This window comes from Rhipicephalus sanguineus, chromosome 7 (assembly GCF_013339695.2).
Source record: "Rhipicephalus sanguineus isolate Rsan-2018 chromosome 7, BIME_Rsan_1.4, whole genome shotgun sequence".
NCBI classification, from domain to species: Eukaryota; Metazoa; Arthropoda; class Arachnida; order Ixodida; family Ixodidae; genus Rhipicephalus; species Rhipicephalus sanguineus.
In genome coordinates, this window is record NC_051182.1 from 127,561,447 (window position 1) to 127,576,846 (window position 15,400).

The 15,400-nt window shown below is 47.2% G+C and overlaps 1 protein-coding gene across 1 annotated transcript; it reads left to right on the top strand.

The window, feature by feature from the left end:
• The first annotated feature begins 6,049 nt into the window (after nucleotides 1–6,049).
• LOC119400892 (uncharacterized) lies at nucleotides 6,050–15,111 on the top strand. Its single transcript, XM_037667786.2, has 4 exons — nucleotides 6,050–6,136; nucleotides 7,933–7,994; nucleotides 11,272–11,394; nucleotides 15,022–15,111. Exons 1-4 carry the CDS (start codon nucleotides 6,094–6,096, stop codon nucleotides 15,109–15,111), a joined length of 318 nt encoding a protein of 105 aa, XP_037523714.1. The 5' UTR covers nucleotides 6,050–6,093.
• Nucleotides 15,112–15,400: the final 289 nt, after the last annotated feature.

Consider the following 15,400-nt stretch of genomic DNA (forward strand, 5'->3'; position numbering starts at 1 on the left):
AGCATTATTCTTCATCCTGCGGAGAAGCGAGGCACCAGCTACACGTCTGTAAGGCATTACGTGCACTTTGCTGACGCGACGACTGATGACGATGAAGACTTTTGGCTCAGCCCTTTGTAATGGGTTGGAAGCTTTAAACGGCCCACCAGTTATGTAATTTGCATTGGGTGACGCCCGGTCGCTATTTCCGTCTCCCGCAATGCTGTATAACATACGTTGACGTGGGGGCGAGAGGCGGGGGGGGGGGGCGAAGAACTTTACTGAGACCCCGTGGAAATGGATCATGCACTTATGGGCTTCCTTGGCAACCAATACAAGTGCACTTGCGAGGAACCCACTACGCTATAAATCATCGTAATTTTTGCGAAGCAGGCACTAGGAAGCAGGGAAGTAGGGCAGCAGGCACTACACCATTTTTCGTCACTCTACGGAGAGCCGCGGTACCTGCTAAACGCATGTCAGGCATTATGCGCACTTTATTGATGCTGTGCCTGATGACGATGAAGAATTATGGCGGAGCCCTTTGTAATGGGTTGGAAGCATTCAACAACCCACTCGTTGCGCAATTCGCATTGTATGACGCCTGGTTACAGAATTCGCGTTGTGCGACGCTTGGTGCTTATTTTACTCTTCTACCACGCTATATTGCATACGCTAATGTGGTTCCTTCCCGACATGAAGCCTGTATATGACCTTTTTGCAAAGCAGTTTCAAGCACCGGCATGGCTCAGAGGTTGAATAGTGGGCTCCCACGCAGAGGGCCCAGGTTCGAACCTCGTTCCATCCTGGAATTTTCTTATTTCGTTTTTTTATTATTTTGAGCGATACTGGTTACGGACATCGGCGGCGGCGGCGGCGGACAACTACGGCGCCAAAAACGGCCGGTGAAATGATCTCATAACAGCTTTCGCTGTAAAAAGTGGAGAAAAAAAAGGAACGCCTTCTCACCTTTGAGCATAGGTCGACAAACTTACTCAGAGTCGACTCACTCAGACTCAGATCGAGCCGTGAGTGTGAGTGAGTCCGGGTGAGTAATATTTTGGTGAGTTTCAGTCCGAGTGAGTAAGGTTGAGAAAAAGTTTAGTGAGTATGAGTCCGAGTGAGTCCGGCTGAGAAAAACGATGAGTCGAAGCCCGAGTGAGCCCTAAGCGCAAAATATCTCTCTTGAGTCCAGTCAGACAGACAGACAGACTTTAGGTTCTATCTACACAACTTCAGCATTACGGTCAGCGTTATGTCGGCTGACGTTTATACTCCCGTCGACTCACACATGCTTCAAAGCACTAGTGTTGATACGCCAGCTCTGTATTTATTGAACAGAGGCGTCAGTTACAAAGAGGGGAGGGGTGGGGCAGGTGCCGTGATCTCCCCCCCCCCTGCACATTCCTTCACAGCAAGCTGTTCACAAAAATAGCTCGTGTGAGTCATTTCTTTCAATAAAAAATTGGACCATCTCCCCGAAGGGAGCGCTGATGGGATGCGAAGCAGCAGCGTTGCGCACGCGTGGCGTCACGGGTTGAACGGCGCTAACGCGGGTGCTGCGGTGAGCGCTGGAAGATTCGTTTGAAGCGAAACTCGGTGTAGCGTTTACTGGTGTAAACGTTTGAAACGCATACACGGGAGGCGAGCGGGCGTTGGAGGCGGCAGCTGCGGCGCGCCGGAAGGTGAGGGAGAGAGTGACGTACGCGTGCACCTGCGAGGGAAGCGTGCGAGGGGTGCGTGACGTCAACGCCCAGCTGCGGCGTGACCTACTTGGCACCGCTCCAACACCTGCGCCGAGGGAAGCGCATTGCCTCGCGTTTGTGCGGACGGACGGACAGCGTTACACAGGCTAGTAAAAGAGCTGCTACGCATTTAAAATGTCCTTACTTGATTGAAACCCATGATAACTCATATCTGAATGTACGAGATCAAAAGGCGCCAAGTAGAGCACATGTTATGCGAGATATTGGTGTTAAAGAGCCTTGACGCCGTTGTCGAAAAAGCTAAATATGCGCTAACGGACTCATGAGCCGATTCACTCAGACTCACATAAAGCCGTGAGTCTGAGTCTGAGTGAGTCCAAGTGAGTAATATTTTGGTGAGTCCGGCTGAGAAATGTTTCAGTGAGTCTGAGTCCGAGTGAGTCCGGTTGAGGAAAATATTGGTGATTCTGAGTCCGAGTGAGCTCTAAGAGCGAAATATGTTTCATGAGTGAGTCTGAGTGAGCTCCACATTTCATGGCGACCTGTGCCCTAGCGATACACCGCACTCGTACAATTCTCGAATGCTATCAAGGTCACATTCACACCGCACCGTACCTCGATAGCCCAGTTAAAATAACTACTGAAAACCGATACCATATTCTTCTACAGCAGTTTTCTTAATTCCGTTTACAGTCGTTGACCCTCTGCCGCGAGACCTATATCACAAACGAGGAGCATTCTACACTATGTTTTCTTTCACTAACACGTCCGTTGACACAGTAATAGAAAAGGCGGCACTTGTTTCCTTGCAATGACTAAAAAAAAAAAAGAAACGCGCAAAACGTAGCACAGATACAGCGAAAGCTGGGGGGAGCGGCCTTTCTAGAGCTCGTTGGGAAACTTCTACAAGTACAGTTGCAAGGCACCTGCTAAGCCATAACTCATCATTTTTCGATGTAGGGAAGTACCCACTATGTCATTATTCATCAATCCGCGGAGAAGCAAGGTACCCACCACGCGTCTGTAAGACTTTATACGCACTATGTTCATGCTGTGGCTGATGAAGATGAACTATGGCTCTGAACTTCGTAAATGAACCTCCCTCTCGTTACGCATAGCTCTTACTTTACTATTATACGCTATATTACATCTGTTAACGTGATTCCTTACCGAACATGAGGCCTGCAAAGGGTCTTTTTGCCAATGACTTTCAAGCGCAGACGTGGCTCTTTCAATAGAGAAAAAGATTGCGGCAGCTATGCACTAAGGGTACGAGGACTCAGGAAGCAGCGAAGCTGGTGGCGTTCCCCTTCTCCTTTCCCTCCTCTTCACCTTAACATCACTCCTCCTCAACTCCACTACCCTTTTCCACCCCTTGCTATACTATACCATAGATGGCTATGCTATGTTTCACGCTTTACCCTCCTCCTCCTTTCTCTCCTCCTATCCCTGACTTCCCTTTCCCACCCCCTTGCTGTACTATACAAGGCTATTTTATGCGCGGCGGTGCGGAGCGTCGACAGAGCCAGCCGACGAGAGGCGCAGTTGCGCCAGGTGGTTGCTAGGCAACGTGCGGTGACGCCTGAGCCAGGCGCCGTTTCTGGTCTACGCTCTGTGGAGCAACGAAACTCTTAAACAGCTCAGCTGTTTAAAAAAACGTTAGCTAACGTTGTTCTTGTGTAGCGACTCGTGTCGTTCTAAATCCTGTGCTAAATGCAGCTCCACTACTTTGAAACCTGAGGAAGTGCGTAGCATGGGCACCACCCAGTGATCCTATTCGTAGAGTTCCCACTGCTCCGTTTACCGAACCGTCGATGACGTCAATGTTTGAGGTAAGCACGTAGGGTTTCCCCGGCACGACTAGAATCTTGTTAGGGAGATTCGCAAACTCGGCGTGCGACATGAGCGCTTCCTTTTGCCTGTGTTTTATCGACTTCCTGCTTGTTACGGCAGTTGAGATACGTGTTGTCTGGAGCCAGTTCCGTCAGGTTGTTACCCCTTTCAGGTCCAGCGACGAAAGCGCCGGTGCGAGCAGCAGTTTTCGCCTTCGGCGAGGCGGCGGCACCCTCTCTTATGCGGCGCGAGTGTCAGCCGCTCGTTTCCGAGGCATTTTTAGCGATTTTAAGTTAATTATTCCGATTACTTTTCGGTTATTCCTCGTAACTATATCATTTGAGTGCTTGTTCGCTTATTTCAACCCGGTTTTGAGGGTTGCTAGCCATGTTTTAGGCCTGTATTGACCACACGACTTAGAGCGTGATCACGCCCCATGAGATCTATACGGACGACAAGCCGGACCCCTAAAGTGCTACGCACTTAAAACAGACGTGGCTCTGTCAAAGGACTAATATGTTCCTTCTGCTCGTATCGCGATCTGTCTGTACCGAATTGCTTCCTTAAGTCATGTCTATATTTAATAAATGCATTGACAGAAAGAAAGAAATGCAGACCTCGCTCTGTGGCAGAATACTCTGGTGCCACGCAAAGTGCCTGAGTTCAAATCCTGCTCAAACCACGTTCTTTTTCTTTCTGTCTCTCATTGAGAGCGATAGATGTTGCAGACACCGGTGGTGGCAGCAGCGGGCAAGTACGCCCCCCAAATCGGTTGCTGTTGTACCTCACAACAGCTTTCGCTGCAAAACAATGCCATGGTCGTGACATTAACTGTCCACACAAAACGGTTTGCAGACCAAGACAAATGTTGGTGCTTCAGTGGTCGGTTGCTTACAGCCCGATAATGGGCAACACTGAAGGCGACAAAATTGTGGCGGGGTTACTGCGGGCTCATCAGAACTCCCGCTAAAACCCAGCGTACGATCGTAAACTTCATTTCGTGTCGCTATAACCACACCGTAATGTGCGAGTCACACCAGCTGTACGAACGATCCAAACGATTGACCCATGTCGCGATTTCCGAGACGCCACCGTACATGCAATTGCGCATTGTTTTAGACGTCGCGTACACAAGCTCGCTCCTAAAAAACTGTTATGCTTGTTACTGCGTGCATTTGTGTATTCTGCACGAATGGATACTTTTCTGCATCATTATGATTTTCGCAAATGGCATGGTAAGACGGGGCCAGATAAAGGTTTTCAGCCCAGAGCGCACGGGAACAGCCCACATCGTTGGCCAGCCCAAGAAAAGAGTACAGGCTGTTGTCTCGAGCTGGTACCTTAGAATTTCTCCCGCCGAGAAGTACGTAATAGTCAATGTTGATATCCGTTACAGGAAATTGGGCTGAAGTCGCAAAGAATGCTTCGCATCAGAGATGACCACATCAAGCAAACTTGTGTTACGTCAAAGCCATTTTACACAGTGGTCCACAGCTAAATTAAACAACGCAACGTGTACGGTCTACCGGGCGCCATATCCATCCGGCGGCACCAATGAGTTCCGCGAAGGCACAGCGAGCACTGTAGGCCATGCTCTTTCGTCGTCCGCTACCGTCTGCGGCCGCACCCAGAATCGTCGCGAAGCAGGTTGTTCATGCGACAAAAGAGCACCACGTACGGTTCCCACTGCGCTGCGCGAAACTCCCTGTAGCCGCCGGACGAGTGGCACCCAGTGGACGACACGCGATCCGATGTTCCCTTTAAAAGCGGACCGCTGTGTACACATCCATCTTTATTGGAACTGCTTACACTCAAGAAACGTGCAGCTCTGTATAAACTTTGCGGTTCCGTTAATCAGGGTAGCATTCATAGTGATAGCACAGTATTCAACAAGTACGCAAATTAAGGCTCGTAGTATTATCGGCAGCATAAAATGCTGTAGTACAGCTTAATGTACAAACACGGTGTCATGCGCGCACTAGCAAAGGAACACAGCAAATCTTAACTGATTGATTTAGGTGGTTTAAATTAATACGGAGTCCTCCACGAAGACGCGCCTCATAATCATATCGTGTTTCTTAATGTAAAAAGCAAACTAGCAAAATTTTCAACTCAGAGCTAAAAGCTCGAGTTAGAAATTTAACTCTCACTTTCAATGGGCACATAAATATCACCGTGGGACACAATTTTACAGAAAAAAATAAACTTAGAGCACTCTAAGAGACCGTCGTATAGGTTGTATCGGTTAATCGATTTGAGTTCATTAAGGTAAGCACTGCCGTAAACTTTTTAAAGGGCGTTCCCTACTGAGTGTCACCACTGCTCCCTACCCGAAGAGATCACGTCCCAAATAACTTGGGTATGACTCGACAGGTGTAGTTGGCGTGTAGAGGTCAGCTAACTAGGAAATAATATCGGAGAATAAAAGTCAGGAAGGTGTGGCGATAAATGTGAAACCCAATACCATTCCTCTTCCTAACAGAAACTGACGGCACGAAGAAAGTCTAGACCAATATAAAAGTAGGATAAACAGGTTGTTTGGGCACACAGAAGGAAACTCGTCACGACGTAAGCCATGGGCGCTCTATGGATTGCCCTTGCCAGCGCTGTATCCACAAGTAAGTCTCTTTTGTGTGAAAGTGCTACAGCTATGATTAAACAGAAGCAAAAAGACAGAGAGAGATGACAAGCGAAATCTATAAAAAAAAACTCTTGGAACTTTGCATTTCACTCTTGATTATATGTACAGCCATGATCATAGGTTCCGAAATGCCTGCCCTTTCGTGGAAGCCGTGATAAAGTGCTCCGTATATCAGCAGTGGCTACATGGAAATTAAGGCGTTGCGCTGCTAAGCTCAAGGGCGCAGGTTCGATTCCGAGCCACTACAGCCGCATTTTGATAAGGGCGAAAGGTAAAATTACACCATTTCCCGCTAAAGGGGACCATGAGGCGATGCGAAGCCGGAGCACTTGCACGATCGCGTTCCGTTGGCGTTCTCTGGGCATGCTACCGACCTCGCGTCGTGGAACGCGAAGAGGAACGCTACGCGCGTCTTGTCTTCCTTTAGCGCGGCCGTTAATTCTCACAGGGCGAGCGGGGAACGCAGTCGGCAGGCGCGCGAGAGGGGGGCAGCGTAGGAGAGGAGAGAGAGGGAGGGGACGCGCATGCGCTGGTGCTCATCGCGGCGTTGCGCAGGAGAGGATTTCGGCATGTCTAGCCCGCGTTTCAGAGGAAGAGTGGAAAGGGGGAGGGGAGAGGGAAAGTGGAGAGGGTGAAATGGGAGATGGGAGGGGAGAGGGAGAGTGGAGAGGGGAATGGGGGAGGCAGAGGGGAGAGGGGGAGTGGAGAGGGGGAAGGCGAGTGGAGACGGTATGCGCATGTGCAGTAAGGGCGGTCACGCCGCACACCACCACCACCACCGGATTGAACTCCGCCATAAGATACTTCGCATCTAAAAACACCCGTGTGCATGATTTGGTTACATGGTAAAAAAAAACCCGGAGGAGAGAATTACGCCGTGTCTCATAATCATATTGTGATTTTGTCACATGAAGCCACTGAATGTATTGTTAAATTGCTCTTGAGATGGAAATCATTTAATGCAACGGCGCTGATTTACCTTTAACTTCAGTACCATCGAGGGCTTGAGTATATGTATACCTACGATATTTTAAGTAAAACCGATAATTACAGATGCAGCCAATATCTGGCACCATTCGTAACACTCTTGGACAAAGAAAAGACTCTTCACGAAGACGTCTCATGAAGTCTTTGCAGCGTAACTGTGGTACAGCTTCTTCACAGCGTGAAAGACGGAGCAGCAGTAACACACTGAAATGCTTTGGTAACTAATTATGGCTTCCATTTCTGTGGCAATAGAACCCAGTTAAAATACAAGAGAATACGACGACAGAAAATTCCGTTAAACCCCAGATATTATTGACGACAGAAAATTCGTACCTCTTGTGTGTTCGGACATGGCATGCTGTTGCAACCATGTCATTTTCCGCGAGGCTCTGTTTGGGGTCTGTCGTGTCAGCCGGGTTCTGTAGTGCTCCGTCAGGTTTTTCGCGTTAGTTCAGGGACATTTTTGTTGTGAAAATTCGATGTCCGTTGTGACAGCACATTTTTCCTGCAGATATTTCTTGTACGTAAGCTCTTTGTTGTAACGACACCCAATCGACAGAATTCACTTCTGTTTTCACGACAGAAAATGTCTGTTGCAAATCAAGAATTAGTATTCACTGCATAGAAATCTTGTACCAAAAGTAAGTTCTGTTGTCCTCATGGCAAGACGTCCTCTCGTTTGTAATTGGGAAGTTTAAAAAAATTGCCCCATACTGTTACCGTAGTTTTCTTCTTTGTGCTAGCCATAAAAATTCGCACTAACATCCCTGTTTTATATCGTTTCAGTCATAGTCACCACACAAGTGATGAGCTCAGAATTCAGTTGCGGTCCATTCTGTCCTGATCTGGTAAGTATCCCGCGTTCAAGAAGCGCTGAGAGACATTTCACAGCTTGATGATCGGATAATGAGGGCGGGACCACGAAAGAGGCCAGCTGAAATTACGATGTCTTGACGAACGTTCTACCTGGTGCGACTTCAAGTTAGAATGTTCGCCCATATCGTTCACTGGATTTTCCATAGTTACACTGCAATGCACCGAGACAATGCTCCCCTCACTGCATGACTTTCCTTTTCACTTATACTGACTATAATTTTGCTGAGGAGTTTTCACTCAGTCTATGTTGCCGTCTACGTCAGTGCTGCGATTGCAAATGTGACCTAATAAGGTGTTTGCAAAAGTTCTCTTTTCTCACAAAAAGGTTTGATGTTATAGGAGGAAAATTTTTAACACAATTATTTTAAATTTCCATCACAAGGTTAGGCCCTCCAGCATTGTTTTATTTTACGTGTCTTACCTAAGTTATGCGGTGCCGTTTAACCACACATAATGTCACGTGGGCGAGGCTACTACTTTATCTCACATGCTCTGGTAGTGCGGGTCGCTGGGCCCGAAGTTCACCAAGGAAGAGTGGGACGCGCTCCTACGAAGGCCCGTCTATGAGGACCAAATCCTGGCCGTCCAGCGCGGCCGTGATCGGGCCGGCAGGCTAGACCTGTCGGTCCCGTCGTGGGATTAGCCGGGTGCGCGATTAATCGCGTTTTGCTGGACCAAATAAACGTTTATTCACTCACTCACTCACTCACTCACTCACTCACTCACTCACTCACTCACTCACTCACTCACTCACTCACTCACTCACTCACTCACTCACTCACTCACTCACTCACTCACTCACTCACTCAGTGTCACGTGCTCTGGAACTTATGCCCTCCTACATCGTTGCTGGCTGGCTACACAAGACTGAGCGTGTAGCACATTTAACGCGACAACGTTAAAGAGCTCATTTCGCAGAAATCCCGGTATGGGCATCGGTGACGGTGTCGGCGCCGTTGGTTGTGAGCGAAAATTCGAGATAGACGCAAATAAATTAGTAATAGAAAAATCTTATAGGGCCGAGCGAGAATCGAATGCAGGCCTTCTGCGTGGCAAGCAGGTGTTCTACAATATAGCCATGCCAGTGCTTGAAACTGCTTCGTAAAAAAAACGCTGTAAGAATTTTGATGTAGTGGTAGGAGTCTCCTTAACCCATATATGCCCAGTGTCCCACATATAGGACGCTTCCTTGATGCACTCTAACATCGCCATTTCTTTAGCTGATGACTAGCGCCACCTACAGCCCATCAAGCAGACCTCATTCTCAACGTGTGCAAGCCTACACATTGCTTGCTTTTCATGCTGCCACGTGCCGACCGCTTTCTCCGCGCAAACGCGTGCTTTGTGTGAAAGACGTCATGGAGAGGAAGAAGTGCAATGTCGGCGTGCATGTGAAATGTTTTCAAGGCTTACCACACCCGCACACAGCACCCCTAATGCCCAGTGTCCTATATGTATAGGACGGCTTGAAAAACAGTGTTGCGTTTACCTGGGAGTAAATAAAGAACTTGTACTTTCTTTTGAGGGTGGAAGTACACTTTTTGTCAAAAAATATTTGTTTTGTCATTTTTTCTGAGTTTCGGCATATATGGGTTAATACTACAATATTGCGTGGCGCAATCGTAGAACCGCACCAGCCGTCAAAACATCTGAATTACGCAACGAGTGGGTGGTTTAAAGCTGCCCACCCATCAAGAAGTGTGCGGCTGTGCAGGTGTGCGTGGCACCTTAAAAGGGAAGAATTATGACTTCGTGGGCGCTTCGCCGCTGTACTTGCAGTAGAGCTTCTAGGATAGTTTGAAACGGCCAAAGTGCGCGCATAGACGTTCCTTTCCTTACGGCACGGTTGAAGGCGATGCGCACACGGGGTCCGATTACGCTATCGTGTTCTACTCTTGAAGGCTGGCTCAAACGTGCTCCCAGTTTTGCTTGTTTTTTTTACATATCAAAATGGCAATAAAGTCTCACTTTCTTCATAATACCGGCAACTTGGCTCTTGCAATCTCTCAAGGTAATATAGGAGCTACATAGAGTGTTTTCAAAAAGGAGGCGAAGCAAATCAGGTAGTGAAGAAAGCACTGAAGGGCATATTAGCTTGCAGGAATAGCTGAACAGCTTGACATTATGAATAAATTGCTTTCTACGAGTTCATTTCGCGACACTGAACGTATCGCGAGGGTAGTCGATGTTTAGGAATGCTAAAGAAGTATACGAATAAGAAACATTATGCGGAGCCAGCTCTAGTTTCCTTTCACGACTAACAGTGGTTTGAGCAGCGGAACTTAAAATGGAGGTAAAAAAAAAGGACAGACAAGGACGTCGCTGTACCAACAACTGAAATTTTATTTCTATGCGCTCTGCTGTGTGCGCCCTGGTGTCGTTTCCACTAACTGTTTTTTCATCACTGCTATCACTGCAATCACTGTTCAATACATTTTGATGAATGTTCGCGCTTCGTTATTTATTTAGCCATGCGCATAGAACTAAAATTTCAGTTGTTATATACAGTGATGTCCTTGTATACCGACTCTTTTTCTTCCTCTAAGTTCCGCTGCTCGAACCAGTGTTATCTATGAAATAACTAGCTCCGGTGAACACGGTTTTGTCCTTTCAATAATGCGTGAAGCGCCGTTTACAAAACCAGCTTTCTTTTTATTGGAATAAAAATAGATGAAGAAATTGTCGCCGTTTTTTGGCGAAGGCGACCTCTTATCGCTTGGTTGTTAGATAAAATAAACATAAATTCTGAAAGATAACGTAGTCTTGCGCCCGGTTCATCTTCAATCATCGAATTCCTTCCAATTCATAGCCTGCCTAAACGCACAATTTTAGTAATAATTGCTGAAAACACTCGTCTAATTGTTGGTGGTAACGCACTTTCTGTAGAGTCGTGCTATCCTCCATAGCGTTGCGCACTATGCATGATACGCATATGCAGGTACCTCAAAGTAATAATAATGATATCTGGGGTTTAACGTCCCAAAACCAAGATATGATTATGAGAGACGCCGTAGTGGAGGGCTCCGGAAATTTCGACCACCTGGGGTTCTTTAACGTGCACCTAAATCTAAGTACACGGGCCTCAAACATTTTCGCCTCCATCGAAAATGCAGCCGGTGCGGCCGGGATTCGATCCCGCGACCTTCGGGTCAGCAGTCGAGTGCCCTAACCACTAGACCACCGTGGCGGGGCGTACCTCAAAGTAAGTGACCAATGAAGGACCCATGATTTGTTTTTGTTTTTTTCCAGAATGCCACAATGACCTCCTGCGTCACGATCTGTCCTGACAAAGAACAAGATGAAGCTCCTTTCAATCTTTTCATGATGGCTCAGAGGCCGATGGGGAGATTCAGAAACGGGACGCCGTGCTGGGTATCAGTTTGTTTCCATACTGTCTCAGTGCATAAAAAATGTCCTGCGCCTGCTTTCTAGAACAAATGAGCTTGAAGTCGGCTGATGCTCCCACTGTGTTACGGCAGATATTCCAGGAACCCAATGCAGACAATTTAATAACCTTCGTTTTGCTATGTAACAATAATTGTCGGGGTTTTACGTCCCAAAACCACGATGTGAATATGCGAGACTCCGTAGTGAAGGGCTCGGAAAATTTCGACCACGTAGGGCCCTTTAACACGCGCCTAAATCTAAGCATACGGGCCTCTAGCATTTCGCCTCTATCGAAATGCGACCGCTGCGGCCTGGATTCGATCCCGCAAACTTCTGGTCAGCAGTCGAACGCCGTAACCACTAGACTACTGCGGTGGGCCAGTTTTGTTGTGCGAACAGGCTGCTTTTAAAGTCCCTTTCAATGCAAGCGAGCATCAACACAAGAAGTGGCACGTACGACTGACATGAAGACAGCAGAAATCATTTAAATAACCTGAAATAAACCACGGAAACGCCCCGCGAAGGTGCTTTCAGCGCCAAAAACAAGTTACCTTGTAGGCAGTGCGCCACTGTGTTATTAAGTAACGTTATGTGCCCATTTTGAGTGTTGTTAGCGACTTTCCTGTTACTGCTCTATTTAATCTCTAGGTTACTCTAAATTGACCAGTGTGAGGAATGCAAAAAAGTAGAGTACCGTACACTGTTGCAGTTTGGACACACATCCATTCAGCAAATAAAGGGAAGGCAGTGGTGCAATTATTATGATTAAGTGCTTATAGTGATGTTTTGTCTCTACATATACATATACGTATTACGCGTTGAAACATCCGACTTTATTTATTCGCGTTCTATTTTGCGTAGAGTGTTATGGAACTGGAAATTTCCGAATTCCCTTGCGGTTAAGTATGTCAAATCGACTCGACCATGCCTCGCACAGAGAGGCTCATCCCAGCGGGACCGACAGCGTTCGGCCCACTGACGAACGAGAAAAAAATATCCTATATAACTGCGCCAATGCTTTAATGAGAACCAACAGACAACCAAGCCAAGGAAAGTATAGGGCGCGTTATTTGTAGTAATTGCGACGAAATGACAACTTGCCGCCGGCAGGGACCGAACCTGATTTCCCTTCTTACGTTAACTCCGTCATTAGAAGACACGGGTTCAGATACGACACAACTATATTTTAATGCCGTAAAAATGCAAGTCTGTAGGATAAGACAAGTGTGAAAATGGTTCACCGAAAATTGATAAACAGAACGAGCTCTATGAACAATTCTTTTTTTTTAATAGATGGCATAAAATTAGCGTGGCGTGGTTTTCAATTCACTGCAGTGAGCAACTAGGTGCTTCACGAAACGACAAAAGAGCCTTGTGAACATCGAAAAATAAAATTCTGCAAGTTGTACTGATCCGGCGAGAGTTCTTGAGAGAACCTTTTAGGCAGAAGCTGAAGTATCGCATGAAAAAAAAATCCAGCCACTTCAACGCCGTGGAAACCATCGCACTTCACTGTGAAGCTGTCGCCCCGTTCATCAGAAATTATATTTTCCTCCAAGTGCCGGCAACGTTTTCACCAAGTACTCTATATATCCCCCGGCTGGCCCGTCATAAGCTTTTCTGCTCGTAAGCCCGTGTTTTCACCAGCAAAACAGCCGGCATCGTTGTCGGCGTCGTGTCGTCACTATAGCGCTCGGCATCTCGGGCGGGCGTACCACGGTCGCTCAACGAACATGACAACTTGCAGTAAAAAAGCTCCAGTGAAAACAAGGAACCAGGCGAAGAGGAACGACACGTACACAGGGCTCACTAACAACTGAAAGTTTGTTCATTAGTTGCGCATTATAAGTATACTGGCTGTACATGAATAAACAAAAGATAGGAAAATACAAGAGATATGATGGAGCATCACATGGGCACTTCTACTGCTCGTGCAAAACGGGTGCTATCACAGATCCCACATATTTATCTGAGAGCATAACAGATGCCATGGTGACCCAGAGTTCACCGGGCTTTTAGATGTGAAGCATCTTATAGCGGAGTTCAATCCGGTGGTGGTGTGCGGCGTGACCACCCTTACTGCGCATGCGCAAGCCCTCTCCACACACAACCTCACCCTCTCCGCATTCCATCTCTCCCATCCCCCTCTCCCACAACCCTCCCCTCTCCACTTTCCCTCTCTCATTTCCCCTCTCCTATTACCCCTCTCCACTTTACCTCTCTCCCTCCATTCCTCCTCTCCACTTACCCACTCCACTTTCCCTCTCTCCCCTCTCCTTTCCACTCCCCCTCTGAAAAGCGTGCACTACATGCCGATACGCTGCTTCGCATCGCCTCAGGTCCTCTTTAGCGGGAGATGGTGTGATTTTTTGTCTCTAAGGCTTCAACAAACTCCCTTGTTAACCTGTCAGTTGATTTGGAAATGATGCTATAGTGTTATCAAATTGAGGTGCGCATCCGAAGTCCCTATCATGAATACCCACATGCCCTCACATCATATTTATGTGTGTATTTATGAACTTTCAATCTGTCATTTAGGCACCTTCCTGTTTGTACTACTGTATGACGCGCCGCAAGACCAAGGAATGCGCAAACTACATTTTTTAGTGCACTGTACAAACCTGCTGCGACGCTTCTTAGTGCATACAAGTTTATTATTTCCTTCATTAATTGCCCGACACATTTCTGCTTGATCGGGTGCGGTAAGAACCACCTTCATTCCCGCCCTTTCCGCCAGTCCTTCAAGTTAAGCGAAACGGAATGTATGCATGGAATAGCGGAGACATGCCTTGTACTATACACACTACGGGAGACATGTTCTTGCACTCTCGCACGGTTGGCGTTAATGCCTTGCTTTTTGAACTTGAGCATTTTTTCTGCAACGCTAAATAGAATTGCTCGCGGGTACCCCGTGTCAGTTAGACGACGAACCTGCTCCTCGAAACTACTTCGCATCCTGCAAACGCATGATTTTTTTTAACGTATTGCCAAAGGATGAATAAACGATACTGCGCTTGTTGAGCTTAGAATGCGAAGAATGAAAGATCAAACCGTTTTTCTGGCTCTAGGCTGGAGTGCCTAGCACTGCGCTTACCCCATCCGTGACCACTCTCTGCACGCAATATACCGCGGCCCGTATGGTGCATCGTGCTCATTTTGTGACACCCCAATCGGCGATGTGACTGCCACACACTTGTTGTGGACTTGCACAAGCCTACCACTATAAGCCGTCTTCGCCACCTCCGTGCAACGGGCCTCAGGCCTTGCCGACCACCCGACCTCGACCGCTGGATCCATGGACCTTACCAACGATCATTATTAGACATTATACCCGAAGCAAATTTGCATTTGTATTTTTGACACCACCAATTACTATGCTAAGGGCAGGTTTTCGAAATTAAAAAAAAAATCTGTGGGAAACGCGAACATAACGCATCCGGTATTACTACTGCGCTGCGGACGCCAAATCAAGGACAGACAGAAAGGGCGGATTTGTGACATTAACCAGGAAAAATGTTACCTCAAATGAATTTACGTTTTGATAACTGTGGAAGTACTCAAGAGCTCGGAGTGCAGACTGCTATTGGTTCAAATGCGGTATTTGTTTTTCAGCGTGACGATGGCAGTGGTGAAAAGGGAGTCTGTTGTGACGGAGAGTGGGTGTTAAAAATGGTACAACAGACACCTGCAAGAGCAAGATGAACAAATGTAAACTTCAGGAGACAGTACGGCAGCAGGGAGAAGAGGCGCAAAAGAAATGGAAAGAAAGCAAGAAGGACACCACCAACTAATGCCCCAGTCTTCGCCCCCACGAACCAATGCAAACAGGTGTACATAAAGATACTCATCTTTACCACGACAAATTGGCCAAATAAAGTGATAAATATAAAGAGTGTGTGTGTGAGAGTGAGAAGTATTGAGAAAGAAACGTATTTATCTGGCACTATAGGCAAGGAGGACGACGATAGGTATATTCCTCAAGGCAGCTACA

What these genes read in the sequence shown, in the direction of transcription:
- LOC119400892 (XM_037667786.2), top strand. Translation starts at nt 6,094, where the DNA reads ATGGGCGCTCTATGGATTGCCCTTGCCAGCGCTGTATCCACAA. An exon ending in TGCCAGCGCTGTATCCACAA is followed by an intron (nt 6,137 to 7,932) that starts GTAAGTCTCTTT and finishes ATATCGTTTCAG; the next exon opens with TCATAGTCACCACACAAGTG. An exon ending in GTCCATTCTGTCCTGATCTG is followed by an intron (nt 7,995 to 11,271) that starts GTAAGTATCCCG and finishes GTTTTTTTCCAG; the next exon opens with AATGCCACAATGACCTCCTG.